The sequence below is a fragment of the Aedes albopictus genome, chromosome 3, assembly GCF_035046485.1.
Source record: "Aedes albopictus strain Foshan chromosome 3, AalbF5, whole genome shotgun sequence".
Lineage (NCBI taxonomy): Eukaryota > Metazoa > Arthropoda > Insecta > Diptera > Culicidae > Aedes > Aedes albopictus.
This window is the reverse complement of record NC_085138.1, coordinates 227,331,820-227,351,036: the sequence shown is the minus strand read 5'-3', so window position 1 is coordinate 227,351,036 and position 19,217 is coordinate 227,331,820. Positions and strand designations below refer to the sequence as shown.

The window sequence follows — 19,217 nt, the reverse complement described above, 5'->3', positions numbered from 1 at the left end:
GGATGTAGGCTAAGACCACATTTGGGACTGCCAGTAGTGCCGAAACTAGTTCTGGGGTTCACTCCAAAAGCGGCTAAATATAAAATTGAACCAAACCCATGCATGCGACACAGCAAAGCGCGGCTTTTTTGATAACCTAATAAACGTTAGCAAGCAAATAGGCTCAGACTATTTAAGAGACTACCGGTAGTGTTCCGCAACTGGTTCCGGGCCGGAAGTGAAACCAAACCCATGCATTGAGGTATCGTGGCTTTTTAGGTAACATGATGAACAGTTGCAAGAAAATAGACGCAAGTAATATCAGTGTGTAACGGATGTCCCGCCGGAAATGGTCAAATGTAAAAAGAGAACCATGGCTTTTTAGGGAACCCGATGAACAGTTGACAAGAATATAGTCTCAGCCCACATGTGAGACAACCGGAATCGGTTCCAGGTGTCCCGCCGTAAGTGGTCAAATGTAAAATTGAACAAAACCCATGTTAGCTGCACATCAAATAGCGGAATTGTAAAAGTGAACAAAATAAATGTTAAAGCGATAAATCAAATCGTGGTTTTTTTAGCAAGAAAATAGTCTGAGACCATATCTGAACCGGTAGTGTTCCGGAACCAGTTCTGGATATCCCGCTGGAAGTGGTAAAATATAAAAGTGATTCAAACCCATGCATGCGACACATCAAACAACGGCATTTTCGATAACTTGATGAACAGTTAGCAAGAAAACAGTCTCAGACCATATCTGAACCGGTGGTGTTCTGGAACCGGTTCCTGGTGGCCCGCCGGAAGTGGCAAAATATAAAAATGAACCAAACCCATGTATGCGACATATCAAAGCGCGGTTTTTTTTGATAATGAAAGGTTGGCATAAAAAAAGACTCAGACCATATCTTAACCGGTAGTATTTCGGAACCGGTTCCAGGTGTCCCGCCGTAAATGGCCGTATATAAAAGTGAACAAAACTTATGCATGCGGCACATCAAATCACGTCTTTTCCGACAACTTGATAACCGCTTATCAGGATGTAGGCTAAGACCACATTTGGGACTGCCAGTAGTGCCGAAACTAGTTCTGGGGTTCACTCCAAAAGCGGCTAAATATAAAATTGAACCAAACCCATGCATGCGACACAGCAAAGCGCGGCTTTTTTGATAACCTAATAAACGTTAGCAAGCAAATAGGCTCAGACTATTTAAGAGACTACCGGTAGTGTTCCGCAACTGGTTCCGGGCCGGAAGTGAAACCAAACCCATGCATTGAGGTATCGTGGCTTTTTAGGTAACATGATGAACAGTTGCAAGAAAATAGACGCAAGTAATATCAGTGTGTAACGGATGTCCCGCCGGAAATGGTCAAATGTAAAAAGAGAACCATGGCTTTTTAGGGAACCCGATGAACAGTTGACAAGAATATAGTCTCAGCCCACATGTGAGACAACCGGAATCGGTTCCAGGTGTCCCGCCGTAAGTGGTCAAATGTAAAATTGAACAAAACCCATGTTAGCTGCACATCAAATAGCGGAATTGTAAAAGTGAACAAAATAAATGTTAAAGCGATAAATCAAATCGTGGTTTTTAGATAGCCTGTAAACGTTGGGTAAGATTATAAGTGAAGAAATGGTCAAAGTCTTCATATACGCAAGAGAACAAAATCGTGACCAAAGCGATCTCATCAAATCACACCATTTCAGATTCCTGCGCTGTAAATATATAGTAGGATGGAACATCGTGGAAATAATATAATTTGATCCCATCAGCACCGAATAAAGTTTCTTCAATCATCAATCTCCTTTTGCTTCTAAAATTACTGCTCACAATTTGGGTGCGGCTGGTTGAGCCCTCGCTCTTCTCATTGCGATTGAAATTTGAATGGAAAATTTCCATTTTTTGCTTTTTCTCGTAAGGAGGTCAAATTTCACATGAATCGTATTACCAATTATACTAAAATATAGCCTAAAATGCGCTAAAAACTTTGTCAAGGATCACAAAGTGATCTGTGATTGTGAATAAACTCAACCTTCTCCATGCATTAGCTGACAATCACCCCGCTGCCGTAGTCAATAGAATGGGGTCATAATGACCCCAATGCACGACTAGGGGTAAGGCGGTCAAGTAGTCAACTGAGAGGTCTGATATTTTTTAGCTATGTTTTGTTGTTGAACATAACATCGGAATAAGTATCATCAATTAGTTTCCCAAATCGATGAAAGCCAAAATTGTTGCTTTCTTAAAGTTAAAATTGTGCTTTTCTATATAACGTCGACGGAAAGATCTTGAGCACATTTTTGACGAGAAAGGCACTATCCCCACTAGGTGGATTAATCTGGTTTTTTTTTCTTGTAGTTATGATTTTCTTATTTCAGCTTGGAGTATCATAACTATAGAAACGATTGAGCGGGCACTAAATAGCTTTGCTGCTTTCAAATCTCCTGGAACAGATGGGATAAATCCTATTTTAATTCAGGAGGGATTTGTTTATTTCAAACATGTTCTGAAAAAAAAAAAACACTGTTTGCAGTTTTGCCACAGGGTACCTATATTCAATATTTGCGCGATATTACTGTACGTACAGTTTTTTTTTTTCCGAAAAATGAGCCCAGAATTTCAGACCTATTAGTTTGACCACTTCTCTTCTGAAATGCTTAGAAGGCATTGTGGATCATCATATCCATGATGTTCATCTGGCCAACGTGTCTCCAACATACCTACCGATCTGATAAATTCACTGTGACTCTTTTACAGATGATTGTTTGCGATATTGAGAAGGCATTCACACAAGAGCATTCTTGTTTGGGTGTTTTCTTAGATATCGAGGGTGCATTCGACAACGTGCCTTTCGATGCCATATTGGAAGCCTCACGAAGTCACGGTATATCTTCAATGATTTCCAATGGATCAATGAAGCAAACTTTTCTTTCATTTGCTGCATGTTAACAAAGGCGCCACTGTATATGGATATTAACATTGAGACAGCAGTGGAGTTATGTCAACCACACAAGACTACGGTGGCGCTATCTGTTCATTTCATAGCGACCGTTTTAGTTATTTTAGTGATCCATTGGATCTACCATATGTTCAAAAATCGATATCTCTTCTTGACATTGTGTCTAGCAGCGATTAGAAAACTGAGTGTTTGTGGATGCCCCCGAGGGGGAGTCTTATCACCACTTTTAGGGAAATCTCTGTAGCAGATACGCTATTGAGGTAACTCAATAATAGTGGTTTTCATACCTATGGTTTTTTCGACAACTAACCTAACATTGTGAGTCGGTACATCAGCACCATTTTCGACCTGATTCAATGCGCCCTTCAGGTAGCTGAGGGTTGGTGCCATTGCATGAATGTTTATCTTGCGAAGCAAGTAGGGGAACTGCGGGCATAACGCCCCCTGGAGGCAAAACGCCTTCACGCTATTTCATTATATTGTGGAGGTTTTCGTTAGATACAAGCAAACTAGAACTAAAACTGAGCAGGTTAAGCCCAAGAACGGCTGCCCTTGTCGAAAGAAAAGCGTGAAAAACGACGATTTTCCACATTTGGGAAGATTCTCTAATTTGCAGCGCACAGAAATTATTGCGCGCTGATTATATGGAATCAAGCCATTAACCCTCTAATACCCAATCCCGCCTTTAGACGGGGTATAGTTTGAGCATTTTTGTAATTTTTATTTCGTGGAAAATCTTTTTTTTTATATTTTTGGCTGATATTTAGGATTGTTCTGTATATCTCAAAATTTTTTTTGGTGTATTTTAAAGCGTATTTACATTTTTTTTAATCATTGAAAAATTGATGTTTTAATCACCTTTTAGAAGTCATTGTTTATTTTGTATTGAATCGCTACAATTATCATATTTTAAATTTTTCCCAAATCATTCTATCCTTGTTTAATAGTTTAAGGGAATCAAATACACTCTAAAATTATTTTCCTTAAAATTACACGGAAAATAAAAGTTTCTGTGAAAAAAATTTAAAATAATAATATTTCAGCAATAATCATAAAATCTCAAAATGTTTTCATCTCAAAAAATCCGTTCACCGAATTGGCTTCCAGGAAAAATATAAAAGTGTGGGGATGTTCAAAAATAAAAATTAGAAAAATCAAAAACTGAAATTCACGAAATCGAGAATTAAAAAGAATCATCTTCTAAAACATGTTTAAATCGATTTTAGATGACGAAAAATGATATTTAGATCAAAATCAAAAATTTGGGTATTAGAGGGTTAAACCACCACGCGCCTCCTTCTCCTTCATTTGCCGCTGGGAAGAGTTCGATGGAGCCCATTGGTATTTCACAACACAACGAGTCAAAGCGGGAAATGCCAGCGGGCGTATTGCCTCACCCAAAAAGGCGTTTTGCCTCCTGCAGTTTCCCGGCACCTAAAAAGTAACACTTTTTTGAATTGTTCATTTGAATGGAAAATTTTGTTGGCACGCGGGTCAAAAGTTGAAGTCTCTTAGGTAAAGGAGTAAACTGCTCTCCAAGGCAGAATACGACCTTAAAATAAGAGCGATTCCAAGCAACAGCATCAAAATTAAGGAAAATTTTTAATTCATGATTTTCTATTGAACTGAAACTTTGCACAGTTTTTCAGTTCCATCTAAATCGCCATTTTTCGATATCAAATTTTTATTTAGAGCCACGACTAACTTTTCAAAAGGGTGTATGTGAAAATGGTTCAAAAATATTCAAAAATATGCACAGCCAAAACGGATTGTTCGATTGTTATGAATTTTTCAGCAAAGTTAGATAGCTAAATGGTGATTTCTAAGAAAATATACACTGTGAAAAAAAATCTATTTTATCATTGAAAATCATCATTTTTGTCACAAAAACTCAAATATCTCAAAACCCTATCTTTTTACCAACTTGAATTTTTTAGGGAAAACGGTCCATTGTATTAGCAATCTACCATAAAAATTTGGTGATGGTAAACTAATAAACAAAAAAGTTATAACATTTCAAAAATGTCACAATTTTTACATTTAGTAAAAAAAATTTTTCTGTGTAAATTATTTCGGCCGGGAATCGCGATTTGATGCTGATTTTATTGTTCAGCAAAGTTAGATAACTAAATGGCGATTCCTAAGAAAATATACACTGTGAAAAAAATCTTTTTTAACATTAAAAAATATCATTTTTGTCACAAAAACTCAAATATCTCAAAACCCTATCTTTTTACCAACGTAATTTTTTAGAGAAAACGGTCCATTGTATTAGCAATCTACCATGAAAATAAACAAAAAAATTATGACAATTCAAACATTTCACAATTTTCACATTTAGTAATAATTTTTTTTAGTGTAAATTATTTCGGCCGGAAATTGAAGTTTGATGCTGATTTTATTGTTAATGGCCTTGCGTGAGTAAAACAAGTTGTTGTTATTATATATTATATATACATATAATATACTATGTACCGTAATGTTCCGATTTTATCACGCCCTCCGCGCATTAGTCGTTTATTCATTAATTTGCTGTTACATTTGAGGACAAGTGTTTTCCCTCTTCTTCAAGATGAATGTTGAAAGCGTGTTTTGCAACGTTAAAAGTATTGAAATGGGTATAGATGTTGAAGAATATTACAGGGCATTTTTGAAAAGGGGCGTAATTAAATTGTTTAAACAGATGTCGCTGATGGCAATTTCTCAGTTGTTGTCGTTTTCGAACTTCCTGCGCCCTGCTTTACCGATGATATACAGATGGCTCGTTTGTCAAATTTTAGACGGCAGGACGTGCAAATGCGTAATTTTGTACACAATGTGGACATTTGGGCATAACCAGTCTCTTTCAGTTTATCTATGGTGCTTTCGGTGAGATTTCGTAAATCTTTTGAACATTTTTTTTCATCAAACGGTCTACAAGAAAGCGACTGTTCATCTTGTTCGTTAGATTATAATAAACAAAATCACTTATTAATTTTAACTTACTTGTTTGGTGTTGGTGGCTGAAGAAAAAAAATACTATACAATTTTTAATATTCATAGCGGTAGTATTTTTTTGTTTTTTTTCCTGAGCATTGTCAGGTATGTATACAGACAAACAAACGTAACACTGGCGAAATTTTCATTGACCACGCCTTCAACGATCATTTTGAATCTTGGTTGTGGCTTTCATAACAAGAAGAGCGCCCATCGTTTTTCTTTGCGTTTGACGTTTCACACTAGCGCCTTCTGATGACGATATTGCACAACGCAGTGTTTCGTGAAACAATTCCACCAGGTGGTGATAGTGTGAACTGGGCGATGAATTTTCACTAAAATTGTTCTAGGCGTTTCGTCTGTTTGTCTGTGGTATGTACCTCTTATGCATTTGTTGTTGTTGAAGTTACTCGCATTCTTCCGATCATAAAGTCTGTTCTCTACACACTTAATTTTGATTACCGAGTTCGGTAATTTTTTGACGAGATTAAAACTGCTGAGCACCGAACTCGTTCAGCAAAAATGCATTGTTTACCTTTTCCATACGATTTTGACAGTTGTTTTACTGAGCCTCAGTAAAATCGATTACCGAAACTACCGAGATCGTACTGCTGTTATAATCTCGTCAAAAAAGTACCGAACAGGCAATTCAGAAATAAGTGTGTAAGAGGGATTTTTTTGCGGATAAACTAGACGTATACGCGTATAAAAAACTTTTATTATACAGCTTTTGTCTTAAAAATAAATTCAATTCCATTTTTCTTATAATCAACAGCTTTTCAACACTATCAAGGGATTTTTTCACCAGTCACGTACAATAAAAAGTATGACAATCTCAATATTTTTGATCACAACACTGGATCGCGTCTAAGTTTCAAATAGATACTATAGTAATTACGAATAATCAAACTAAAGTATCATGAAAACAACTTGTTTAATTCAGGCGGTAGCCTTTACAATAAAATCAGCATCATAATATAATTCTCGAAATAATGTACACAGAAAAAAAAATTTTTTTGTTACTAAATGTAAAAATTGTGAAATGTTTGAAATGTCATAACTTTTTTGTTTATCAGTTTACCATCACCAAAATTTTATGGTAGATAGCTGATATTAGGGCCCAGATAGCCGAGGCGGTAAACGCACGGGTATTCAGCATGACCATGCTGAGGGTGACGGGTTCGATTCCCGGTCGGTCCAGGATCTTTTCGTAAAGGAAATTTCCTTGACTTCCTTGGGCATAGAGTATCTTCGTGCCTGCCACACGATATACACATGCAAAATGGTCATTGGCAGAGGAAGCTCTCAGTTAAAAACTGTGGAAGTGCTCATAGAACACTAAGCTGAGAAGCAGGCTTTGTCCCAGTGAGGACGTTACGCCAAGAAGAGGAGAGAAGAGGAGGAGCTGATATAATGGGCCATTTCCCCTAAAAAATTGAAGTTGGTAAAAAGATAGGGTTTTGAGATATTTGAGTTTTTGTGACAAATATCATATTTTTTCAAAGTAGAAAAAGAAATTTTTTACAGTGTATATTTTCTAAGGAATCATCATTTAGTTATCTAACTTTGCTGAAAAATTTATAACTGTGGTGACGAGTATGTCTTATCCGTTCACATTTATACAGTGCATTCGTCTACATACATGCAGCCGTGCGGTGGCGACAGTCGGTCCACGCTCTGCTGTGCAGCAGCCGAACATTTAGTTCGTTATACACTCTTGTGCTTATCACACGCGGCTACCACAAGTGGCGACGAGGATAAAAAAAAAAGTTGAATAATTTGCGAATAAAGTAGATTTTATAAAGTGGATTTGATTCCGTTTAAGTAACGGTCTATGCATCAGTGAATTTAATTATTTTCGTAATATTTTGTGTTTTGTTAAATGGAAGCGAAAAAAAATCTAATGCATAAATGAAGAATGGTGTACTGGTGTTAACGCGGTGGTGAATGTTTCTCTTGGTATAATTGATTTCAGTGGAAAAAAAATGTGAATAGAACAAGAGAGAAAACCTCAATCATTTGAATACACAGAAGATTTTGATGTGTTTCTCAATGAACAGCGAAAAAAAGGTGGTGATGCGACGCCGCGCAAAAGCAAGCGCTTTGTGCGAAGGAGACGACCTTGACTGCACATTGTTTTCTGCATGCGGTGCCGAAAGAAAGCGTTTCATAGTGATTGTGTGGCGGTGAGCGGAGAAAAGGCGGATGTTTGTTATATGTGGATTGCAGGTAATGGCAAAGTGATGCTATAGGATAGCGATGTGGCAATGTGTAAATGGAAAGGTGAGTGTATGCAAAACCATTTAAAAATTGATTGATTTAACTACTGCTGAATTTCCAAAGTAATCACCGAGATTAGATAAATGTGTTTGGAATGTTTTTGAAAAACTAAAGTTTTAGAAATGTGAATTTCTGTTATGCGGTTATGAATTTTTGCACCATGAAAGAAATGCAGATAAACGTTGTATTTGCAATGGACTTAGTGACGTAGTGAGATAGCTTCGTATCGTGATTAAATTCACTTAGGAAAAGGAAAAAAACGTCAGTGTGAAGTGTTGTGATTGAATTCACTGATGACATCAGTAAGCTTGTGATTGGATTGGCTGGAAAGTAGATTAACAATTACTGCTACTGACTCGCAATGTTTGCGAATGTTCTCACAGAATATTTAAGCCATTGTATGTATCCTAGCAGTTTCGATGTTTACTGGATGCTGTGTTCATTGTGCCGCTCAGCGATAGCGTGCCGTTCTCTTGCATACCAGATGGTCAACAGCATGTGGTATTTATTTGTATTGACTTCGAGCGTAGACAAATGTGTGTTGCATGTAGCGCATTTGATGCTAGGTTAACTGAAAACCTCTTTTGAATCGCTGTTTTTTTCTGAAGATTATAATTCGTATAACCGCTAAATGTATTGTTTCATTGAACGAATTCCATTGTTCGGAATGCTAATCAATTAGGGTTAACAGTCAAAATTCCCCAAAAGTTTATCATTTAGTTGCTGTGCGGTAATGTATCCATGGTTGCTCAATTAAATCTTTTAGCGCCCAAGTAAAACCGGTTTCATTCACGTTTTCCAAAGCCTTTAGGTCAATATTGTCTAACGCCATACATGAGGAGGTGTTTTGAGGCCTGATATTCACGGTATTCCTGAAATATTCTTCTTAAAAGATCTGTTGTATTGTGTTATTTTATTTACCGACTTAGAGAGAGATTCCAAGAATACAATCCTTCTTTCATATCTTAATTGGTTACAAAAAAAGGGGTTTCTCCTATCTGTTTCGTGGTAATTGAAAAAATGTGTAAGCCACGTTACCGAGTCCTCACGGCGCTATGTTGGTGGGACTGTTAAAGATAAGCTGCGCAATCAACAAATATCCAGGAAGCCCTTAGCGGGTAATCATTTTTATGTGTTGACTCGAAGTAGGGACTTGTAAAGACCAAAGCTATGTTGAACGCGCCTTCCAGTTTACCGACTTTCATTTTGCCATATTGACCTGTACATAGTACTGGTGTTTGGTTAGTCATTATGGTGAATTTCGAAACTTCAACAGTGCATAGAATGGATTTTGTTTGGACTGTGATTAAATTCACTCGGTGTAAATGCTTGAACTGCAATGTTTTAACTGAAAGTCCGCTAAGTGCAACAATTTTGCAGTTATCACAACGCTATCTGTAAATAGCGATGCGATGTTTGTCATATACACTGTTGTTGCAGTGCGATGTTTTGTGAACGAACATTGGTTGCATTTTACAGAAACTGTCAGTCCTTTGACGTCTGTCAGTTGTTGCAGTTATCAAAATTGCATTCATGAAGTAAAACGTAAACATATTGCAGTTATCGAACGTCTACTATACACCGAAGCCACTTGTACTGTATTGTAATTGAACTCACTTGGAAACTACGGTTAAATATGTGGTTAAATTCGCCGATAATGCGAGGAACAGAATGTGAAAAGTTTACAGAGAGCACATTGAGCTGTGATTAAATTCACTGAGAGTACGTGGAAGATAACGTGATTAAATTCACTTAAAACGGACAAGAATACACGTGATTTAATTCACTAATGGTGAAAAGGAATTGATTAAGTAAATGAAAGTACGTGAAAGCAATTGTGATTAAATTCACTGATTAACTGTCTGACTGATACAGTACATAGAATGTTGTGATTAAATTCACCTAAACACAGAGAAAGAATACTAGTGCGAAAAAAAAAGAGCGTGATTGTACTTACGTAGAGGGTACTGCAAGAACTGTGATTAAATTCACTGAGGACATATAGAAGGTTGTGATTAAATTCACTGTTACGTGGAGAGAGAAATAAGATAGGGATGGTTCCGCCAACAAAATATTGTGTTAGATAATAGTGATGCCACTATTCACAAAAGTTTCTAAAGAAGCCTACCTGTTGCGCCCCTCGGGCGATACGCACCTACCATCGCATCACCTTGGTTCGTCGACCGTCGGTAGAAATGACGTTCCATTGTCCGAATAGGTAGCTGACGTGGTCATTGGTTTGACAGAGATCACGATCATCAACGATCAAATCTGACTATACATGTCAATGGTTGCTACTCCGTGATTGATCTGAGCTGGTACCAATTGCACTGAGATCCAAATGAATAAGGGCTGGGACACTCCACTTATTCTCAAAGTGCAATTTTAGCAGCTCATGCATTTTGGATCAATAACGGCGCCGGCCACGTCCTTATAGTCAGTTGGGAAGGGAAAGGAATGTTAGAGTGTGCTGGTTGTTGCTACTAAAGACCGAGATCACCTCTGCATCCCCACATCCAGCACGGACTGGGGTATTTGTTAGACGGAAAGGATGGGAGATCTGGGAGTCACCGTTGGGTCGGTGATGCGATCCATGGATAGGGGTTATTTATAGTGTTCGTGAGGTGATAGATTGTGTGGTGAATAAGGTGAATAAGGTCAAGCGGCACAGCACGCTTCGGTTGCATAACTTGTAGGCGTTATATACACTGTGCTGTGAGTGGAAGTTGGAAGGAAGGGAAACGACTTTGTTTTCCAATTCGTTTCTGATTCTAGCGATGGCTATGAACATTTGAATATACATGAGTTGTATATGTAGAGAAGAGAGAGAGAGAAAGTGAATAGAAAGATACAAAGTAGGATGAAAGGGAAGGGCCAGGGATTGAACCCAGGACCTTCTGCATATAAATCAGAAGCTGTAGCCACTAGACCACCAAGCCCGTCATCATTGGTTTGACAGAGAGCAGAAAAACACAGAAGAATGCTGATTCATGTTGATGTTCAGTGAGAAATCTACAATTTGTAAAATTATAACTAGTTTCTATTGGAATACTTAGCTATCAGTGCTGAAGATTGGTGAGGAGTGAAGTAATTACCCACTATTTGTTGGATCAATTCGAAGAATTTAATATTTGTTATATTTAGATCAATATTACTCCCTTTGATTCCCGGTCCGCAATCGTGCCCAATTCATTATTCTATGGTTTGGAAACTTCATAGATTGTTGGGCTAAATTGAGTGCAAAGGGGTAAGAACTAAACCTAAAACATGCATTTGAATTGATTAAAAACTTATCCTAAATGTTTAAAACCTAATATTACATGCAGCTTAACCTAAATACGAAGGAGGCTTCAATCAGCAGAGTCGAGGTAGAAGAGATTGCAGGAGGCACTAAACGTAAGGTGAAATTGATTGTATCAAAACCCCATATTAACCCCCTATCATTATATTAAAGGAAATTTTAACCAGCCAAAAGTGTGCGTTGGTTCATTTTTTCGGAAGACGATCCCTCCAGTTGGCGCGGCCAACAAATTAAAATTTCGTTTACCCCGGAACGATGTCGGATCCAGGTATGGATACTGCAAAGAAGACCAAAGGTAAGCAGCAGAAGTCTCCTCCTAGTATAAGGTCAGTAAATAAAGAACCCCCCAAAGACCCGTCTAAACAGACCCAGAACAAAGCCTCAAAAAGCGACATCGTCGCCAGTTCGACCTCTAAACCTCTAAATCCCCCTAAATCAGACCCTCAAGCCACCATTTCGGCTGAAAAGAGTTGTGCGTTATGCGAAAACCCGGTCAATGAGCGTATGGTGCAATGCAATTCATGTGACGTGTGGCATCATTTCTCGTGCGTGGGTGTTTCCGAGGATATCAAGGGCTACAATTGGACCTGCTTGAAATGCGATACCGCGAAGGCAGCCAAAGGAGCGATTCCACGGAAGATGATGACGCGAGCTGCAGCTGCAAAAGGTACAAAGAAGGCGAATCGGAAGGAGGGGCAGATAGATGGAGTGAACGAGCAGACGAAAGAGGCCGATGAGCTAGCCGGTACAGTCGGAGGGCCAGCTCCAAGCTTGAAAACGAACCGGGCCGGTTCCGTAGTTTCAGCAGCATCACGAAAGTCGGCAAAAGCTCGTTTGGACGTGGAACTGCAGCAGATCAAAGCTGAGGAGGAGTTGATGCGAGAAGAAATGCAACGGAAGCGAGAATTGGCGAAGAAGAAGTTCGAGGTCCTGAAGGAGATGGCTGATCTGGAAGGTAGTGGCGAATCCGCTGTTGATCAGCCGAATGTCGTCAATAAAGTTGAGCACTGGTTGAAGCGTCACAGCGAGATCCGTGAAAAGGACAAGCAGTCGTACAAGGAAGCCAGAGATTATGATTCTGAAGACTGCGTGGAAACCGAGGCTTCGAGCGAAATTTCAGCGTCTGATAGCGAATCAGATAGTGACGAAGAGACGTCGACGGAAAGCGGAGCGGATCGAGATGGTAGAGCAGATGGAGCGCAATCCGTCGGAGAGCTCGTAGGGCGAAGGCATCTCAGGCCTAAAATGACCTCGACCAGGAAGGTCCCGAAAGGTGGAAGTAGCAACCGATCTGGAACGGAGCGACAACAATCATTGCGGAGCGACAGGAAGCTTTCGAAGGATGAACTAGCAGCCCGTCAAGTTGTTCCTCGCGAACTGCCGAAGTTTAGCGGTAATCCGGAGGAATGGCCGATGTTTGTGTCAACGTACGAAGATACTTCAGCCATGTGTGGATACACGGACGCCGAAAACATGATTCGCCTCAGGAACTGTTTGAAGGGAGATGCGTTCAACGCTGTCCGAAGTTTTTTGATGCGGCCTGAAACCGTGGGAAGAGCGATCAGTGCGTTGAAGCTGCGGTTTGGCAGACCGGAGACGATTATCGACTACTTAAAGGAGAAAATAATAGCAATGCCGATCATCAAGCCGGACGCGATGGACAAACTGGTCGACTTTGCGCTGGAAGTTCAAAACCTCTGTGCTACGATAGAAGCTTGCGGAGAGAAGCAGTACATGTGTGATACGACGTTGATGAAGGAATTCGAGAAGAAGTTGCCACCGCAAATTAGACTGGACTGGGCCCGATACAAGAGGAAGTTGCGGAAAGCGAAGCTATCCACGTTTGGCCGGTGGATATACAACCTGGCGGAGGATGTGAACGTGGTCTTCGAACCGCAGTGCCGTGGAAACAAGACGCAGGAGTTCGCGAGAGGAGTTCGTAAGGAGAAGTACGTGAGCACCCACGCTGAAGTGCCGGTCACGGATAGGTATCAGCAAGCCCGCCAAACTCAGCAGTCAGCAGTCGTAGGGAGCGGAGAATCGAAACCCTGCCCGGCCTGCAAGAGTGATTGCAAGTGTCTGGCAAAATGCAAAAGATTCCTGGATTTGTCGTACGAGGCGAAATGGGCCACTGTTCGCGGCTTCAATTTCTGTCGCAAGTGTCTTCGGCAACATAAAGGTGGCTGCAATTCCGGAGAATGTGGAAAGAACGGTTGCACGTTCAAGCACCACGTATTACTCCACAGAGACTTAGCCGTACCCGGTGCATCGAGCAGTGTTACATCCAACAGATGTGGGTCTTCAAAGCAGAACGAAGAACGCAATGTGAATACGCACCAATCATCAACAGGTCCAGGATCGTTCCGGTACCTGCCGGTAACTCTGTATGGCGACGGAGTGCACGTGAGATGTTACGCCTTTTTAGACGATGGGTCAGAGTTGACACTCATCGATCAGCAGCTTGCGGAGGATCTTAAGCTTTCTGGAGCAGTTCTGCCTCTCTGCCTGAAATGGACGGGAGGTACCCACCGCTACGAATCAGACTCACAGAGTATCAACGTCGAAATATGCGGAAAGGATGGAAAGCGGACGTTATTGCAGGATGTGAGGACTGTCGAAGAGCTACAACTGCCGTACCAGTCACTAGATATGGACCAACTCTCAGAGCGGTACGGCTACCTGCGTGGTCTGCCCGTGGACTCGTATTGTAACGTTCGTCCACGAATACTGATTGGATTGAAGCATGCCAACCTAATGCTGGTGCGAAGGAGTCGTGAAGGCAAAATGGGTGAGCCAATCGCCGTCAAAACCAATCTTGGCTGGACTGTATACGGTGGCTGGGAATCGCAGGACTTTTCGAGTACAGCCAGTCATACGTACCACATCTGCTCCTGCAACGAACCAGGCCTGACGCATCTGAATCAGATGGTGAAAGATTACTTCTCCATGGATGGTTTGGTAGTTCAACCGAGCCACGTCGGACGGCTTTCTAAGGACGATGAACGCGCCATGGCTCTTCTGGAATCTCGCACTCACTTCAACGGAGAACGTTACGAAGCAGGCCTGTTATGGCGGTCCGACAAAATCCGTCTGCCGGACAACAAAGCAGTTGCAGTTCGTCGTTGGAGATGCTTGGAAAAACGCATGGAGAAGGACACGGAGTTAGCGAACATCCTGCACGAAAAGATTGCGGAATACAGGTCGAAAAACTACATCCGCAAGCTAACGTCGGAGGAGCTGTCAACAACATACGAGCGGGTATGGTACTTGCCTATTTTTCCGGTATACAATCCGAATAAGCCAGGCAAGGTCCGGATTGTGTGGGACGCTGCCGCCCAAGCATACGGGATATCACTGAATTCGGTGCTCCTCACTGGCCCAGACCAGTTAGCGTCTCTTGTGGGCATCCTGTACCAATTCCGTGAGCATCGAATAGGCGTTTGTGCCGACATCCGTGAGATGTTCCATCAGGTCGACATCAATCCTGAGGACCAGCAATGTCAGCGTTTTCTTTGGCGTGACCGCGACGAACACGGTGATCCAAGCATCTACGTCATGCAGGTAATGACATTCGGGGCGAGCTGTTCTCCTGCCACAGCCCAGTTTGTGAAGAACAAGAACGCCGAAAGATTCGAAGAAGAATATCCAACAGCGGTAGCGGTCATCAAAAAACGGCACTACGTGGATGACATGGTTTTCAGCGTTGAAACGGAGCAAGAAGCAGTTGAACTGGCGGAGTCGGTGCGTTTCATCCACATGGAGGGTGGATTTGAAATCCGCAATTGGGTTTCCAATTCTCCGTTGGTGCTTTCCACTATGAATGGGGACGAGTCAACGGAAAAGGACCTGAACATATCTGCGGAGATGGCGAGTCAAAAAATCCTCGGAATGTGGTGGGATACGAAGGACGACGTGTTCAAATATAAAATATGCTGGACCAGATTTGATTCGGCGCTGCTTGATGGAAGTCGTTGCCCTACTAAACGGGAGATCCTTCGGACGCTGATGACCATATACGACCCTCTAGGTCTCATCGATCACTTCCTGGTCTTGTTGAAAATCTTGCTACAGGAGGTTTGGCGTGCTAACGTTGACTGGGACGAACGAATCCCCGACAACCTGTTCGAGAAGTGGCGTGACTGGCTGCAATTGCTACCAGAAGTAGAGAAATTACGGATTCCTAGGTGTTACCGGCAAGTTGTTTCATCTTTGGGCGCAGCTTCCGTGGAAATTCACGTATTCGTTGACGCAAGCGAAAGTGCAATGGCAGCGGCAGTGTTCTTGCGACTCGTAGAAGGGAATCAAGTGGAATGTTCGCTGATTGCTGCAAAGACTCGCGTAGCACCCTTGAAGTACACCTCCATTCCACGATTAGAACTGCAGGCAGCAGTCTTCGGGTGTAGATTGGCGAAGAACGTTATACCCAAGTAACACAACTTGTTACAATAGTGTATATAATACATGTTTCATACCAAAGTCCATGTTCTGTTTCGAATATGGAAAACGTATTTTCGTACGCTTATATCACCGAAAAAGCGCAAAAAATGGCGGCTTATAAAACATCATTGATGATACTGAAGATGTTTTTCAATACATTATTATAACATAAAATTAAGTATAGAATGTGTTCTCAACAAACATCGTAAATACTTACTTGTTGTTACCAGGAGAATCATAATTTTTCAAACGCAAATAAATCTGACACCTATCATGAGGTTCCAAGTAATGGCTCAAAAAATTTTACGCCTACAATTTATCGCCAAACATCGTCACTATGCCTTAATTCCATGTGCCATTTAAAATTTATGGTGTAAGAAACACATTTGCTTCTCATGTATTCATTCGCCTTCCGTCGGATTGGAGACAAGAAGGAAGGTTTTTGTTTTTCTGTGCTTTATGTGAGATTTTCAAACAAATTTACAGACTTGCAACATGGTGGCTTCTTGCTACAGTAGCGTCAGGATGTTTCGGAATTCTATTTTCAATAATGTTATATTGATGATGTTCTTTAAGTCTGTAGAATTTGTATTCGTTATCATTTTGCAAATTATATAATTTAATTTAATGTTTAAACTGTTTCAGATGTATAATTATTGGGGAAAACATCCGTAGATGAACATCAACAGGCTGTATATAGAAATGGTATTGTGAAACTTTTTAGCAGGCACTGTAATTTGTCTGACCTGATAGGGAAGAACTCAAACTATTAGGAATACGTTTAAATTACAACTGTTGTACATCTACATAACATGTTTATCGAATACCACTTGAATTGATTGAAATACATTGCAAAAACATCATAGTAACGTATTTTAAACATTCATTTCCAATGCTGCGCACAACGATGTGAAGTTTGGTTTTGAATAACCTGTTTTGAACATAGGTACAACAATAACAAAGTTGGAGTGAAATTTCGGGATCTAATGTAAATAAATTATTGTAGAATGATTTACGGCATCAAAAATAGTGTTAAAACGGTGCTTGTGAGCGAGGTTTAGCCGACACGTAAGTACTCACAGTGATTATAAGGTGACAAGTGACATTTGCGCGCAGTTGGATGGTGGCTTCTATCTTTCGAGCCATGGCAACAGTGGCATATGCCAAGTTTTCTTTAGAGAATATACCCGTTTAGCATACTCGTTGCGGGATCAAAGCAAGCATAACATAAAAATGTCGAGTGCTATTTTAATTAATTTGCGTTGCATTTTCAAGAGCAAGCAAGTTTCATAAATAATGCTCAAGTGCGTGACATGATAGCGAACTGATAAACTTGTAAGTTAACGTATTTAGTACGTAAAAATAACGTATTTATAACATGTTTGCATCCAAAAGTTATAACTAAGTGTTGCTAATGTTTTACATATCTTATTTATTTCAAGGAAGATGATGGTTCAAATATCTTGTTTAATCAACGTTGAATTTACGTTATTCTGGCTTGTAGTGAAGATGATAAGATTTTTCAGTAGCTTGTTATTGCCAAACATAGTTAAAACATGATTTCAACACAAGATGTGTACAGATACAGATATAGTACTATACTACAACATCTTTTTCAAATTCTATTTTCAAAGATGTTTTCTGTGTTACTTGGGTAGGAAATCTGACGGTGAATATCTCCAAGTGTACCTACTGGACTGACTCCCGAAACGTTCTGTGCTGGTTAAGAGCTGATCATAAACGTTACAGTGCTTTCGTCGGGTCAAGGGTAAGCGAAATACAGGAATCGACAGACGTCCGTGAGTGGAGATGGGTTCCGACTCGTTCTAACGTTGCTGATGATGGGACTAGATGGCGAGATCGGATCGACTTGTCTGCGAGTAGTAGGTGGTTCAAAGCACCAGAATTCTTGATGCAAGCGGAAGAAGACTGGCCAACACTTCCGCAAAAGTTGCTTTCCACTGAGGAAGAAATGCGACCCAGCTTATTGCTCCACTTCAAAGTTCCCGAACCTGCGATAGATGTGGGAAGATTTTCGAGTTGGCGGCGATTGCTAGCGGTGACTGGATACGTCCTTCGATTTTGCTTGAACCTTCAACGTCGTCGTAGTCAGCATCCACTCAGAACTGGACCGTTATCTAGTGAAGAACTTCGGGAAGCGGAAGAACACCATTACCGGCAAGCGCAACAAGATGTGTACCAGGACGAAGTCGCAGCGCTGGAGACGAAAGAATCCACTATCAAGCGTATTCCAAAGACGAGTCCACTTTACAAGTTGAGCCCGTTCGTTGACGAATCCGGTGTAATGAGGATGAAGGGGAGAACCACTGTGTGCGCGTATTTGCACAGTGACGCCAAGAATCCTGTTATTCTACCTCCAAAGCATCCAGTAACATCATTAATATTAGTCCATTACCACGAAAAGTTTTTGCACCGCAACTACGAAATAGTAGTCAACGAAGTCCGCCAGAAGTACAGCATCTTCCGCCTGAGACAAGCCCTTACTGCGATTCGTAGAAGCTGCCAGTGGTGCAAAAACCGTGACGTTCTTCCTCAACCGCCGGAAATGGCAGATCTTCCTGCGGCCCGACTGTCTGCGTACACAAGGCCATTCGCACACGTAGGGGTGGATTATTTTGGCCCAATTGAGGTAACGGTAGGTCGAAGGGTCGAGAAAAGATGGGGGGTTCTACTGACTTGTTTAACGGTAAGGGCCGTTCATATTGAGGTAGCGCACTCTCTGACAACTAGTTCCTGCATAATGGCATTGAGGAACTTCACGGCACGTAGAGGTACACCGGTCAGCTTTTACAGCGACAGGGGTACCAATTTTGTGGGCGCAAACCGGGAGCTTCAGGAAGCCATGGAAGCGGTCAATCAGAACCAGCTGATGCGTGAGTTTGTCACCTCATCTACTGCTTGGCAGTTCAACCCACCGGCGGCGCCCCACATGGGCGGCAGTTGGGAGAGGCTCATCCAATCGGTCAAGCGAAACCTGATGGAAGTTCTACATGCGCGACGACCAACTGATGAGGAGCTGCGCAATGCGTTGACGGAAATAGAAGGTGTGCTGAATACACGCCCTCTGACACACGTGCCCATTGATGACGAAGCAGCACCAGTGTTAACCCCCAATCACTTCCTGTTGGGTTCATCGGACGGTTCCAAACCTTTGTCTCTGGTTGATGCGGATACTGCTGCATTACGGCGAGGTCACCCAACCTCCCAATGGTTGGCGAATCTCTTTTGGAAGCGATGGGTTAGGGACTACCTACCCGACATAACC

At 41.2% G+C, this 19,217-nt stretch overlaps 2 protein-coding genes across 2 annotated transcripts in view; both read left to right on the top strand.

The window, feature by feature from the left end:
• The window catches only part of LOC109428789 (protein spitz-like), a 223,965-nt gene that overhangs the window by 154,985 nt on the left and 49,763 nt on the right, over positions 1 to 19,217 (top strand). The gene's annotated exons all lie outside the window — the stretch shown is intronic.
• Positions 4,266 to 17,280, top strand: LOC134291488 (uncharacterized). The gene is made up of 2 exons (XM_062859266.1): positions 4,266 to 11,280; positions 11,338 to 17,280. The coding sequence occupies exon 2, from the start codon at positions 11,750 to 11,752 to the stop codon at positions 15,923 to 15,925; it is 4,176 nt and encodes a 1,391-aa protein (XP_062715250.1). The 5' UTR covers positions 4,266 to 11,280; positions 11,338 to 11,749; the 3' UTR covers positions 15,926 to 17,280.